At 54.6% G+C, this 15,120-nt stretch overlaps 1 protein-coding gene across 4 annotated transcripts in view; it reads right to left on the reverse strand.

Moving 5' to 3' along the window:
• FERMT2 (FERM domain containing kindlin 2) overlaps nucleotides 1-1,274 on the reverse strand; it is a 56,561-nt gene extending 55,287 nt beyond the window's left edge. For 3 of the 4 annotated variants that reach the window (XM_064715977.1, XM_064715979.1, XM_064715978.1), the window contains exon 1: nucleotides 888-1,180. In XM_064715977.1, coding sequence (XP_064572047.1) covers nucleotides 888-1,044 — 157 coding nt within the window. In that variant the 5' untranslated portion in view covers nucleotides 1,045-1,180. Of the gene's footprint in view, nucleotides 1-887 lie in introns of all 4 variants that reach the window. The other variant, XM_064715980.1, reaches the window with a different exon arrangement.
• Nucleotides 1,275-15,120: the final 13,846 nt, after the last annotated feature.

Raw genomic sequence — 15,120 nt, forward strand, 5'->3', positions numbered from 1 at the left:
GCTGGAGCTAAAACACAGCACTGCAGGATGCTGAGACCTGGGGCAGGGTGCTGGGAGCCTCTCTGGAGCACAGGACTGGGATACGGTGCTGGGAGCTACAGCCCAGTACTGGGAGAGGGTGCTGGGTGACAAAAATACAGTCCTGGAGCAGAGTTCTGGAGCAATCTACTGGAGCAGGGCTGCTGGGAGCTAAAGCAGGGTACTGGGTCAGGGTACTGGGTCAGGGTGCTGTGAGCTGAAGCAGTACTGGAGCAGAGTGCTGGGGGCTAAACTGGGGTACTCTGGCACTGCACTGGGCAGGGTGCTGGGAACTGGAGCACAATCCTGGAGCAGAGTGCTGGGAGCTGGAGCACAACACTGGAGCAGAGGGCTGGGGCTAAACTGGGTACTCTGGCGCTGCACTGGGCAGGGTGCTGGGAACTGGAGCACAACACTGGAGCTGAGTGCTGGGAGCTGGGCACTGCACTGGGCAGGGTGCTGGGAACTGGAGCACAACACTGGAGCAGAGTGCTGGGGCTAAACTGGGGTATTCTGGCACTGCACTGGGCAGGGTGCTGGGAACTGGAGCACAACACTGGAGCAGAGTGCTGGGGCTAAACTGGGGTACTCTGGCACTGCACTGGGCAGGGTGCTGGGAACTGAAGCACAATCCTGGAGCTGAGTGCTGGGGGCTGGAGCACAACACTGGAGCAGAGGGCTGGGGCTAAACTGGGTACTCTGGCGCTGCACTGGGCAGGGTGCTGGGAGCTGGAGCACAGCACTGGAGCAGAGTGCTGGGAGTTGGGCACTGCACGAGTCAGGGTGCTGGGAGTTAAAGCACAGCACTGGAGCAGGGTGCTGAGCACTGGGAGGATGCCGGGCTGCCCGGGGGGTCCCGGGGCACTCACCGAGCTTCTCGACGAGGCGCAGCATGACGCCGCCGATGTGGATCTCGCCGGTGACCCGCAGGGTGACGTCGCGGCCCAGGTCGGTGACATGGACGCTCAGCTCCCACGTCCCGTCGGCGTAGCAGCCGTCCGGCATGCGGATCCCGTCCAGCGCCATGGCCCCGGCCTCCTGCGCCGCCGGCCGCGCCCGGCACGGAGCGGGAGCGGGATCAGGATCGGCGGCGGGATGGGCCCGGCTGTGCCCGCTCCGCGCCCCGGGGGAGGGCTGGGGGCGCGGTGGGGCGGGATCGGGACCCCGCCGCAGCTCCTGAGGGGCCGCCCGGGAGAGGCAGCGCGGGCGGGCAGAGCGGGAGGCGGAGGGAGGGAGGAGGAGGAGGAGGAGGGGGATAATAATTAAAGGAAAAACGCGCCTGTGGCTGCCGGGCCCCTTGGCCTTTTATGGAAGCGAAGGACGGAGTAAATGGGGGCCGCTCCAACATCCGGGAATCGCCGGGGGGCGGCCCGGCCGGGATCGGTCCGGCCCGGCTTGGGATCGGCCCGGTTCGGCCCGGCCTGGCCCAGCACAGCTCGGCTGTGCCTGGCCCGGCTCGGCCCGGCTCAACACAACTCTGTTTATCCCGGCTCAGCTCTGCCTGGCTCATCCCGGTTCGGCTCATCCCGGCTGGGCTCTGCCCATCTCGGCTCGACCGAGTTTATCTCGGCTGGGCTCTGTCCACCCCGGCTCGGCCCAGTTTATCCCAGCTCGGTTTATCCCCGCTTGGCTCTGCCCATCCCGGCTCGGCCCAGTTTATCCCAGCTCGGTTAATCCCGGCTTGGCTCTGCCCAGCCCAGCCCTCCTCATCCCGGCTCAGCTCATCCCCGTTTATCTCATCCCTGTGCCCGGCTTTGCTCAGCCCTGCCCTCCTCAGCTCGTGGCCGCTGGTCCCAGGGCATCCAGAGTGGGAAATTCGGGAGCCAGCCTGGAGAGCATCCATTAGGAACATTGGCATCCCAAACCCGCGTGGGTTCCATGGCAGCCGTGCCCACTCCGCACCTTTTGGGGTGTTTTTTAGCACTGCCCCCAAATTCATAGGAAAAATCCTTCCCGTTCAGCAAAACCCTACCTTGGCATAGTAGCCCGTGCCCCCGTTGAGGCTGGGAGATGAGCTGGTTCCCTCCATCCTCATAATCCGTGTGAATATGGGGAAATGGGAACTGTCTTTAAATAAAAGGGTCTGAACCGGCACAAATGGAGGAAAAAAAAATATTATCCGCTTCCTGTAGCTCCTCCACCCAGTGATACACACATCCCGCCAAGCAACCGCGCTTCCTGAAAATCCAACACGCGGAAGGGGCTGTGCTTTGAGGTCCAGCGCTCTGGATGTATCCTGCCCCATGCCAGGTGATGGGAAGTCACATCCCAGCAAAGCTGTGCCCGCCCTGGCAGACTCGGGGATGGCTCTGCCAGCCAGGAACACCATTCCCGCATCCCTGGTGAATGGCAGTGGGAGATTTAGGACCATGGAATCATGGCATGGTTTGGGTTGGAAGGGACCATGAGACCATCTGGTTGCAGCCCCCTGTCATGGGCAGGGACAACTTCCACTAGACCAGGTTGCTTTGGCACTGCACAGGCAACAAAACCTCTTAGCAGGACGGTAATTTTTTTCCAATTTTCACTTTGCCATTAAAATGGAGATATTTATAATATAATGGAGATATTTGTCAAGGCTGTCCTTTTGCTTTAATACCTAATATACCTTTAATACTAATAAAACCTTTCCCGAGGTCACTCTGGGCACACTTAGCCAGGTTTTATCCAAGGGTTTTTGCTAACGTGGCTGATGCTGGCAGAGGGGAATTGGGTGACCCTGCAGCAGGTGACCTCCCCCCTCAAATCCTCCTGGAGCCTCAATTCCTGCTCGGAGGAGCCCCCATTCCATGCCCCCCAAACGTGGAAACGGGATCGTGGTTTGGAGGGTGACTCTGGAGCACAGGCGAGAGCCGGTCTGCAACAACAAAGCTTTCCCAGATGGTATCTCCGTGTTCCTCCAGCCTCAAACAATAGGGCAATAAATAGAAAGGGTTACTCTCGGCCCAAAGGCGTGTTGGACGAGGTTCCCAGCTGATGCAATTGGATACGGCCCCGCGGAGCTGGTAACCTTTTAGTACAGCTGGCTGCACGCTGAGGAAAGAAAGGCTGCCGGCTCCTTCTGCTCCTAAACCCACGGGCAGAGTTTCCCTTTCCCCAGAGCCCTTTTCCCTGCCCTCTCCATCCCGGGGGCTCCTTCTCTCTGCAGAGGGAGAGTCTCCCTGAGCTGCAGCGCTCGGCAGAGAGGCGAAGCAAGGTCAAAAATGCACCGGCGCAGCTCTTGCGTCAGAGCCAGCCAAGCATCCCCAGGGCTCTTCCCACTGTTTGCAACAAGTCCTCGCTCCCTGGGAGCAGCAACGCCAAATAAGGTGCCGAAATGCATGGCCACTTCCATCGGGCTTGGGATGATACCTACCAGACCTGCCCGCCCCGCAGCTCCCAGCCCATCTGCTCCTTCTTCCTGGAAACCAGGATAATTCCTTCCCAGTGAAACGGCTCTGTGGGCATCCTTGGGAAAACAGAGGTGAAGCTGAGTGACAATTTCCCTGTCCCCGGTTTGTTTTGTCACTTTTTTTTTTTTAGCCCGTGACCTCTGTTTTGATAGTTAAAGTGTTCTGGGCAGTTGTTGAAGGCAGCTGGCGTTCCTGCCTGGCTGCTCCGGGCAAGCCGGTCAGACTGGCTCTTCCCAGGGTCACCAGCCATGGAACTCTGCTGCTCGGTGCCTTTGCTGGGTGGCTGGAGCTGGGAAAGCAGCAGGACTGAGTGCCTGGCCTGTCTCCATACACAGAGACACAGAAACTCCCCAAATCTCTGTGTAAAAAAAAGGCTGTTTCCTCAGATGGTCCAAGCACAACATGCTGTGACCTGGTGGTGAGCAGGCTCCTGTCACCTGGGTCTTCATACCCCTGGGTCTTGATATTCCCTGTCTGCAGCTTCTTTCTTAAAAAGGATGGTGTCAGGGAAAAAAAAGAGCCAGCCAAAAAGGAGAAATGTAGATGCTTGTTATTCCCTCCACTTTTTGTGTCTCCAACACTTCCCAGCCCATATTCTCCCTTCCAAACCGCTGCCACTGGTACCACTGTTCACATGGGGTTTGCAAGCTCTTTGCTTCACAAAATCATGGAATTACAGAATAGTCTGGGTTAGAAAAGACCTTAAAGACCATCTCACTCCAAACCCCCACCTCTTCATCCCCTTCTGCCTCTTTTGGACGCAGCCAAGGCTCCCTTTTCACAAATGACCATTTCCCAGCAGGGACAAGGTCACGCTTCTGGCAAAGGAAACATGCTGGGTAACTCTGCTTCCTTGTTTATTCCTGGCCACATTCGCTCTTCCCTGCTTTTGTCATTTCAGAAGCATCCACATGACGTGGATTTCTGCTGATTTTCTGGATGTAAAGGCAGAGCGATGATGCTGTGGTGGTTACGTGTCCTAGGAATGTGCCACCACCTGGGTGGTGCATGGAGTTATTCCCATCATGAAAGGGTGAAGGATATTTGTGATGAGCATCTTGAAGAGGCACAGGAGACATGAAGGTTTAGTTTTTTAGGTTGTGGTTGTGATTTGGTTGAAATCCGGCCTGGCCTTGGACACTTGCAGAGATCCAGGGGCAGCCACAGCTGCTCTGGGCACCCTGTGCCAGGGCCTGCCCACCCTCACAGCCAGGAATTCCTTCCCAATCTCCCATGCATCCCTGCCCTCTGGCAGTGAGAGCCATTCCCTATGTCCTGTCCCTCTATCCCTTGTCCATGTCCCTTTTCTGATGGCCAAGGCCACCTGGGATGAAGCCAGGGACCAGGATTCAACATTGTCACAACCATCCAGCCTGGTCCTCCATGCCCAAAGGTTACAAAATCATAGAAAATAATCCTGGAATAGTTTGGGTTGGAAGAGACCTTAAAAATAATCTTTATCTCCCCCTGCCATGGGCAGGGACACCTTCCACAGACCAGGTCACTCCAAGCCCTGTCCATCCTGGCCTGGAACACTTCCAGGGCATCCACAGCTTCTCCTGGCAATATCTGGAATAAACCCTGGGCTGTAAGAGATGGCTGCACTGAGATAAGAGGCACAAAGCTGCATTGAGGTGCCTCCTCCTTGGCAAGTCAAGCTGATGAGGTTTCAAGGCCCTGCAGCTACAAATTCCCCTCTCATTTCCCTGCCTCTAATTCCTGAAATCAGCCACGGTGCACTGGAGCCTGCCAGGCTTGTGCTGCAGGACAAACCTCCCTGCAGGGCTCTTCTCTGGCCCCTCTTCACCTTCTTTCCAGGTATTTGGGTCAATTAAGCTCTCAAAGCCTCAGGCTGGGAGGTTTTGTCCTCAGCTCTTCACAACCCAGCACTGTGCTGGTTCTCTGGCTGGGCCTGTGTCAGCCACTGCTTTCCTGCTGACATTAATTCCCATGCTGTCATTTCTCTTTTAGCCTTTTTCTGTGTCCTTCTGATGTTTCCAGCTGCCAGGAGTGACCTCCCCTGAGTGTGACTCTTGCTTTGGCCCACACAGGAAGCAACGTGCCCCAAATAATTTTCTGGTTGGTGGTCCCCAGTGTCAGGAGTGTCCTTGAAATTTGTGTCCTTCTGGAAGGGCTGGTGGGTTCTAGAACATCCTAAAACATCACTTGGAGCCAAAGGGAGTTGTTAGCTGAACACTGGAATCCATGTGATGGAGAATTTGGATAAATCCCAGGTAAATTCTCCTAAAAGCTGATTCATCTCCAGGGCTGCAGAATATCCCTGCACCTTCCAGCCTGGTGCCTGAGTGTCTCCAAGAGCCATGCCTAGGAATTCCTCCCACTGCTCATCTTCCTCTGCATCACCTGTGCCTGACTGATGGTTTTGGGACCACTCATCATCCTCAGCTTGTGACTTCCCGTGGTAAATCCTGCACAGGGATGCAGGAATTTGTCCCTCTCAGGTGCTGCTGCCCACATCCATCTTTCAGACATCTCCAGAACCCTCAGGGATGTTGGATCATTGCCTCCATCCAGCCCAAAAGCTCAAACATCTCCCACACCCCCTCTTCTCCCACAATATGCAACGTATTAAACCACTTTCTATTGTCCATCAGATGTTTTGAGCCTTTGCCACTCCCGTTCTGGCTTTTCTCCACCTCCAGAAGGCCTCCTATTCTTCTGCCTTTACAAATACCATTTCTCCCATGGAGCTGAGGCTCAAAGAAAACCCAAATGTCAGGCAACACTCAATCACCATCCCTGGGGCTGGTGACTCTGGGGTGTCAGAAGTAACACCCTGAATCATTTATCCACTGTTAGTCAGCACGAAGAGACACCAAAAATCCCAAATAGTTCATCTGATGGGTCTGACATTTCTCTGGGAAACATCTATTTGGGAATCATCATTTTGGAGGGAAAAAAAAAAATAAATCCCCAAATTCCACCATCAATTATTCCCAGCTGCTCTCCAGGCCCTTTTGGGGGGAAGCCACTGGATGGGCAGTGGAGTTGTTGAACTCACCCTGTGCTGGTGAGCTCCAGGTGTTGAAGGAGGGGAGGGACACTGTGCCCAGCACGCTGTGAGATTCCAGAGGGGCAGGGAGTGCTGCAGCACCAGCCCAGCCCTGGCACATCCCGTTATCTCCCCTGCCCCAGCCCTTCCCTCCCCAACGGCTCCTCGGGAAATTGGCGCCCAGCCCATCAGTTTTCCCTCTCTCAGCGGGAGGAGGAGCTGCTCTGACGGGCTTTTTGAAGGAACTGGGGCCTGGGGCATCCCTGAGACACCCTGGAAAACTCCCACTCTATGGATGTGCCCTGGTGGTTGCTCTGGAGCTTGGCAAAAATCCCCAAATTGTGGAGTGGAGAAGGAAATGCAGCCCTGGGGACGGGGCTGGCCAGTGGTGCTCAGGGGTGTGGGGATGGGGATGGATTTTCCTCCTGTGGAACCCCCAGAAGCTCCAGCCTGGGCCACCCATCCCCACTGGATGGCACTGGGATTCTCCATGCTGGCTCCACCACCAACCCACGTGGTTCCAGAGTCCTGTCCCCACCCCACAGCCCCAAAAATGCCCTGAGGTGGGTTTGTTCTTCATCCCCATGGCCAGGGGTATGAGAGCAGCAGCTCACCTGGCTGGGAATGGGAATTGTGTTGAGAATCCCCCAAATCCCATGGAATGGAGGCGATTTGGGAGCTGCTGGAAGACACACAGGGTACCTGCAGCCAAGGGTGCTGTGGTGCCTCTGGTGCAGCCCCACATTCCCTGTGAAACAAGGATCAGGGAGGGCCCCACTGAGGACCCCCAGCCCCAGTTCCTCAGGGAGGGGAATGGGAGTACCCAGATGGGGAGAGCAGGTGGGACACACCTGTGGGCCAATTATCCCCCAAAATCCCACAGCTCCCTTTCCTGTGGCATCCTGAGAAGGATCCACGAGGCCTCGAGCTCCCTCAGGATGGGATTCACTGCCCCAGGCCCAGGCAGAAGGAGGGGGAGGCAGCAGGAACCCCAGAGGCAATGTTCCCATTGCCTGATCCCAGAAACACCCAAACCCTCAGGAATAAGGGACCAGGGGCAAGGGGCAGGGAGCTCTGCAAGGCTCCATAAATCACACCTGCCCTATAAATCACACCCCTGGGACAAATCCCATGGAGAGGAGAGGAGGAGGAGGAGAAGGAGGAGGAGCAGGGCACCAAGGACGGAGCCGCTGGGCTTTGGCTGCCTTTGCTCATGTGCTGCCAGAGACTGAAAAGCACTGAAGGAGAGTTTTTATCGATTCCCACGTCAGAGCTCTGTGAGAGCCGGCTGATAACAGGTCCCTGAGCACAGCACCGACTCCACAGGGCTCCGTGGGGTGTTTGGGGACACAGCCCTGATGGAGAAGGACATTTTCACCCTGTGTGAGACACCAGACCCCAGTCACAGGTCTGGGGGAAGCGACTCAGCATCGTCCCCCATGACCTTTTCAGCCCCCCAAAATCTCTGGTGTCTTTTTTTTAACCAAAACCAAAGATATCTGCCCATAGCAAGGGGGTTGGAGTGAGATGATCTTCAAGGTCCCCTCCAGCCCAAACCATTCTGGGATTTTGGGATTCCGTATCCTAGCTCTTCCTGCTGTGTTGGAGGTGTGTGTGAGCACAGGTCACCCAAATTCCCTGATCATATCCCCCAAGGAATGGCTGCATCCCATGGAATCAATCACAGCCATTTTCTCCCCATTTTCCAGATGGAGAAGCCCAGGCTGGACACACAGCAATGACTTACGACCCCTGAGGATGACGATCCCAACTGGAGCAGGGATCTCTCTGCCCAGGATTGCTGGGGTGGAAAAGCAGCAGTGGTTAAAAAATGTGCATCACTGGTTAAAAAATAACCCCAAATTGCTTCCTTTTGAAGGGGAATTAACACTGGGAGGCTGCAGGGAAACGGGATTGTGCCCTGATGGACACCAAACTCAGATTTCCTGGTCACATCCACATCTCTCCACCATGGATCACTGCAGCTCTCCGAGAGCTGAAAAAGGAGATTTTGGGAACACAACCAGAAAAATCCATCTCTTGAAGGGGTTGTTACCTTTTATTTTCCCCTCAGACACCTGAGATGCTGTGAGAAGCTGCAGCACATTTGGGAACCTGTTGTTTGGGGGAAGGGGAGATGGACGATGCCCAGACAGCTGCATGGCTTTGTGCTTTTCCAGCCTCCAGCGGAAGGATGGGATGGAGCAGGCTGGTAATGCAGTTAGAGCTGGAAAAATAGAGACAGAGCAGGGCAGAGTGCTTTAATCAGCTCAGTGTTATTGAATCAGCTGGCTGGGATGAACTCCATCTCCGAGCAGAGCGCTCTGAAGACATCAGCAGCTCCCCCAGGAAAGGGAGGTGGGCTCCCAGCTGGCTGGGAATGGGAATTGTGTTGGGAATCCCCCAAATCCCATGGAATGGAGGTGATTTGGGAACTCCTGGAAGACACACAGGGTACCTGCAGCCAAGGGTGCTGTGGTGCCTCTGGTGCAGCCCCACATTCCCTGTGAAACAAGGATCAGGGAGGGCCCCACTGAGGACCCCCAGCCCCAGTTCCTCAGGGAGGGGAATGAGAGCACCCAGATGGGGAGAGCAGGTGGGACACACTTGTGGGCCAATTATCCCCCAAAATCCCACAGCTCCCTTTCCTGTGGCATCCTGAGAAGGATCCACGAGGCCTCGAGCTCCCTCAGGATGGGATTCACTGCCCCAGGCCCAGGCAGAAGGAGGGAGAGGCAGCAGGAACCCCAGAGGCAATGTTCCCATTGCCTGATCCCAGAAACACCCAAACCCTTGGGAATAAGGGACTAGGGGCAAGGGGCAGGGAGCTCTGCAAGGCTCCATAAATCACACCTGCCCTATAAATCACACCCTTGGGATAAATCCCACCCCTGCTGTGGGGCTGGAGAAGGAGGAGGAGGAGAGAGAGGAGGAGGAGAGGAGAAGGAACAAGAGAGTGGGGAGGAAGAGATCCTGGTGGGACAAGAGGAGGAAAGGTTAAAAGAATTCAGGCTGTTTACCCTGGAGAAAGAAAGAATGGTGATGACATCTTGAGGTAGATAAAAGAGGGTTTGTAGGGAGGGAGGGATGGAAGAGGGAGGAAATGCCCTCTTCTGCCTTTCCACAAGGGATGGGCAAAGAGCAATGGAGAAATCACCTGGAGAAAGACTCAGAGTGGCTCTTTGGGGAGGCTGTTCAGATGGGAGGGAGTGAAGGAGCCACCCCACCATCAGAGGGTTTTCAAAGCCAGAAAAAGGAGTCCTGGGTGGTCGCTGTGCCCATTCTGTGCCAGCAGGGCTCTCCCACCTTCTCTGGCCAGAAAAACCTGACAGCTCATTGCTTGAACTGGAGGATGCTGGATCTGCAACAGCTCCATTCCAGCTTCATGTGGCACCCTGTCCATGGCAGCAGGGTTGGAACCAGCTGATCTTTAAGGTTCCTTCTAAACCGTTCTGTGATTATCCACAAAGGTGGGTTGAAGTTAATGCCAGGCACAGCCTTGCAGGTAAATCTCAGCGTGGACACTCAGCAGGAAGAGTCCAACCCAGTCACCAGGAGAGGAAACTGCAGGAACCAGCTGGGGCTTGGAAAAGGGGGAAAAAACCCTCCAGCCAGGAAAGAAAATAACCTGCTGGATGGAGAGCAGCCTGTCAGTGATGGCTGTTTAACCATGGCAGGGAATCAGAGCGCTCGAGGAGCTGGATGTGTGTGCAGGAGGACAGGAGATGGAGGTGCATGCCAATATTTTCTGGCAGGGCTGGCTTGGAAATATCCTTCAGCTCCTTAGATAGCAAGGCGGAGATTCCGAGGCGGAGGAATGCGCCGCAGACGTGGGAGGCTGGGAGGAGCAGCCTTGGCCATGGCAGCAGGAGAGGAAACATGCTGGAGACAAGGAGAAATTCAGGTCAATGCTCTGCAGTGCCTTAACAGGCCAGCAGGAAGCTCTTGGGAAGGGGAATGGCACAGAGGGGGAATTGGTTCAGGTGAGGTCACCGAGGGTCCCACTGAGGGATTGGGGCAGCCCCGCTCCAAACCACGGAGAGGTTTCACAATGGGAGGTTTGGTTTGGATACTGGGGAGGAATTCTCAGCTGTGAGGGTGGGCAGGCCCTGGCACAGGGTGCCCAGAGCAGCTGTGGCTGCCCCTGGATCCCTGGCAGTGCCCAAGGCCAGGCTGGATGGGTTTGGAGCAGCCTGGGACAGTGGAAGGTGTCCCTGCCATGTTCCATGGTGGAATGAGATGGGAATTAAGGTTCTTTCCAACCCAATCCATTCTGGGATTCTCTGGTGGCAGAGATCATGGAATTGTAGGATCCTGGAATGGTTTGGGTTGGAAGGGACCTTAAATCCCATCTTGTTCCACACCTGCCATGGGTGACACCTTTCACTATCCCAGGTTGCTCCAAGCCATGACCACCATGGCCTTGGACACTTCCAGGGATCCAGGGGCAGCCACAGCTTCTCTGGGCACCCTGTGCCAGGGCCTGCCCACCCTCACAGCCAGGAATTCCTTCCCAATATCCCATCCCACCCTGCCCCTGGCAGTGTAAACCCATCAGAATGAAGGTGGTTCTTCCCCATGATCTTTGTCATGGGATCAGCAAGGGAGAGCCCTGGGGACCAGGAACTGGAGGAACAATTGGGAAGTTCAGTGTCACCTTCTCATGGATGGAGGGGGGCACTGGGCAGATTTGGCATCCCAGCCCAGGCCCCTGCTGCTCTCCCACCTTGGGAAGTCAAGTGATGAACAGTCAGGGATTTATCACCTTGCTTGGCTCCCAAAGCTCTCTGCACCAAGCACTGGCTGCTTTAGGGAAACCCCATCCCCATCCAACAACCACAGTCCTGACACATCCTGATTTTTTTTTCTTAAAGGGAAAATCCATGAGGTTGTGCTGCCAGGGTGTTTATTCCAAACCTGTGGTCCCCTGTCCTTCCTTGCAGGGCTGTGGAGTGGCCAAGCTTTGCTTCCAGCTCTCCAGTGTGTTTGGGACACTGGAGATGCTGCCAGCTGAACAAGGATGGGTTATTCCAACATTTTGGGACACTGGAGATGCTGCCAGCTGAACAAGGATGGGTTATTCCAACATTTTGGGACACTGGAGATGCTGCCAGCTGAACAAGGATGGGTTATTCCAACATTTTGGGACACTGGAGGTGCTGCCAGCTGAACAAGGATGGGTTATTCCAACATTTGTTCCTTGCAAGGAAACACCTCTGCCTCCTCCTCCTCCTCCATCTCCAAGCGATGACACCGGGTGGTGAGACAGCCAGGACAAGACAAGAATTGTGATAGCAGCACTGGAAAGAATAAGGGGAAAAAACCCACAGTAAAAACACCAAAGTTCCTTTAAATCACCATGGAAATTAGGCACAGTGGAGATTAGGCACAATGGAAATTAGGGAGTGAATCTTGCAGGATTCACTCCTGGATCTCCAAGGAGAGGTCCCCGTGTGGCCATAAGTGACCTGTCCTTCCTGGAAGAGACCCCAATGGAAAGGTGGCACCTGCTGCCCAGCAGAACCAGCCCCTCCTCAGGAGAACCCAAATCCTGGCAGCAGCATCTCAGACATCTCAGGGGGCTTTGGCAGTGACACCACAGCTGCCACCTCCATACCCAACCTGTGCTCGTGCAGGTGACATCCCAGGTGGCACAGGGAAGAGCAGACTCCTGGGTTTGGGGAGCTGCCAATGAGAATGAGAATGAGAGAATGAGAATCCCAATTCTGGGAGAATGAGAATCCCAATTTTTTTTCCCTGGGAGAGGTGCCAGAATCCCAATTTTTCCTTTCCCCTGTCAGGCAGGGCCACCCTGCTGTGTCCTCGTGTGTCTCCTGCCACCAACCCACCGCCAGGGCTGTGCTGCTGGAGAGCCCCTCACCTGGAACAGCTTTCTCTGGAACATTCCCAGTGTGGAGAAGCCCAGAGCCAACTTTCCAGGCAGGGCTGTAGGAAATGAGAAGTGCTACAAGAGAGAGGCTGGCGCGTTCCTGCCATCCTGCATCCCACAGCATCAAACAGATGGGGGTGTCCTGTGAGGAAAAGCAATTTCAAGAGGGGAAAACAAAAAGGCAGGAGGTGTTCTTTGCAGGATGGCTGCTCCAGAGATCATGGGTGACACTTCCAGCAGGGCAAGGAACGCTGCAGGGTCAGATCCCAGCTCATACAGGAAGATTTGGGCTCATTTCCAGGCACTCTGGCTCCAGGCCAGCCACTTAACTCTCAGCATCTCAGCTCCTGCAGCTGGAGGAGAGAGGGAGAGGCAGGGCTTTCTTCCCAGCCTCTGGCATCTCCTGGGCTGGGAGGACTTTGGGGGGACTCTGGTGTTCAGACAGTCACCCCCAGGAAGTGCCCCTGGAATGATCTTAGCCTGATTTTTTCCTGCTTTTTTTGGGGAGCTGTTTCCTTCCCTTGGCCACGTGCTGGGATGGCTCCTCACTCACCTTTTCCAAGGGAATTTGGCATCACTGGGGAAGGTCTGGGGGTCAGCACAAGGCGGCCTTTAAAGGAATTCCAGGAGGGACAAGTCTGTCTGTCTGTCTGTCTGTCTGTCCCTGCAGGATCCTTCTCAGGCAGCATCTCCCGTCCTTCACCCACAGCATTCCTGAAAGCAAACAGACAAAAGGCCAAGTTCACCTAATCACAGCATCACAGCATATCCTGAGCTGCTTGGAAATGCAACTGCCGTGCCAAGAATTGTTTTAAATAGCCTCAAATTTTAAAATAGACCCCAGGATTAGCTCAGACACCACACTACATTCACACTGCTGATTAAGATTGTTTTATCCAAAAATCCTCTTCTGAATTAAAAGAAAAAAAAATTACTTGTAGTATGTTATTCCCTTCAAGAAACACACATCTATTAGGGTCATCCAGTCCAGCTCCTGGCTCTGCACAGATCCAGGACAGAGATCTCTCCAAAATTCCCTCGGGCATTTCCCAGCACAGCAATCCTCACACAAAATGCATCGGAGTGGGAATTCCAGGCTTCTGGAAAAGCATTTCTGTGGCAGGAGAGCTCCCAGAGGCTGCAAGGACCCAAAGCCCAGGTGAGCATCCTGCTGCTCCTGCTCTCCAGGACACTTTTCCCAGGAGCTGGGACCTTCCAGAGCTCACAGAGGCGATTCCCAAAGCTGCTGCAAACTAGAAAACCTTATGTCAGGAAGAAGTCACAAGGCATCCTAACCAGAAACATATTTGGGGAGTGAGTCAGTGCTTCAGGGGGAAGCAAAAAAGAAAGTTGCACCCTTTAAGTTGATGAAAAAAGCATATGGCAACAGCCAGTATTGTGAACAACATTCCCTGCTCCAGCAACTGAGCCAGGGAAAAAAAAAAAAAAATCATGACTCAATCATTGCATTTCATCCAAATCTAAGGAAAAATCTTGTTGAGGACGGGGTATTTGCAGGCAGAGCCAGCCAGAGCTGAGTTAGCTGGTTAATTAAATAATTGTTTAGAGGGGGGGGAATTTTGCAGCAGGTTTTAGGCTTTAAAAGGCCTGATTGAAACACAGCTTTGGCTGTGGAGTAACAAGTGAGCGCTGCAGATGTAAGTGGTGCACAAAATAAATCCATCCCTGCTCAGATTGCACACACGGCCTCTCCTGAGGGCACAGCACAAGCCCAGGAGCAGCCTGATCCAGGCCCAGGAACAGCTTGCAGCCAGAGCTGCTGCTCCCCCACCAGGCTGGGAACTCGTCCCCATAAATCCTGGACCCAAGCAGGCCAAGAATGCCATCAGGATTATGAAGGAGAGCTAGAAACTGGCCAAGTGTTTGCTGCAAAATCCATATGACTCTGCTTTCCTTTGGGGATGCATTGCAGGGCTCAGGGCTGCAGATTTCCCAGGCATTCCCAGGCTGAGGCCGCTCAGGATTGAAATTCACTGCAGGAAGAAGCAGTGAAAACTCAATTTTTAATTTTTTAAATTTTTTTTTTCCCCTTGTGGCTGCAGATGTCAGAGCTGTAACTCTGAGGGAGCCCCAGGACTTGGGAAGGGAAGTGAATAATCCCTAGAAAGCAGCCTGGGGATGCTGGGTGGGAGCTGCCACATCAGTGCCTGGGTTTGGGTGGCTCTGGGACAGGAATCAGCTGCTCCTGAAAATGGCCTTGAGATGGTGCAGCAGGGCTGGGACAGGCTCAGAATCAGGGAATTGTTTAGGCTGGAAAACCCCTCCAAGGTCGAGTGCAACCACTGTTCCCTGTCCCCAAGGGCCACATCCACAGAGCTTTTCAATCCCTCCAGGGATGGGGACCCCACCACTGCCCTGGGCAGCTGTGCCAGGGCTGGACAAACCTTTCCATGGAGAAACTTTCCCTGATATCCAATCTAAACCTCCCCTGGTGCAACTTGAGGCTGTTTCCTCTTGTCCTGTCCCTGTTCCCTGGGGCAGAGCCCAGCAGATCCCTGGACAGAGATTGTGCTCTGGGAGATCCCATCCAAGCACACAGGACATGCAGAACTCTGGAAGAGTTAAATCCCAGCAGGACAAACCTTGGGACAGCCACGATTTGGGTGAGTTCACATGCGCTCAGGGTGAGTAGAATAACTGAAGAATAATTGGTGGGACAAAGGTTGATGGTTTTGAACAAAAAGAGAGTGGTTTAAATTAAATATTGAGAAGAGATTTTTCCCTGGGAGGGTGAAACCACAGGGTGCCCAGAGCAGCTGTGGCTGCCCCTGGATCCCTGGCAGGGC

This window comes from Zonotrichia leucophrys, chromosome 5 (genome assembly GCF_028769735.1).
Source record: "Zonotrichia leucophrys gambelii isolate GWCS_2022_RI chromosome 5, RI_Zleu_2.0, whole genome shotgun sequence".
NCBI lineage: Eukaryota > Metazoa > Chordata > Aves > Passeriformes > Passerellidae > Zonotrichia > Zonotrichia leucophrys.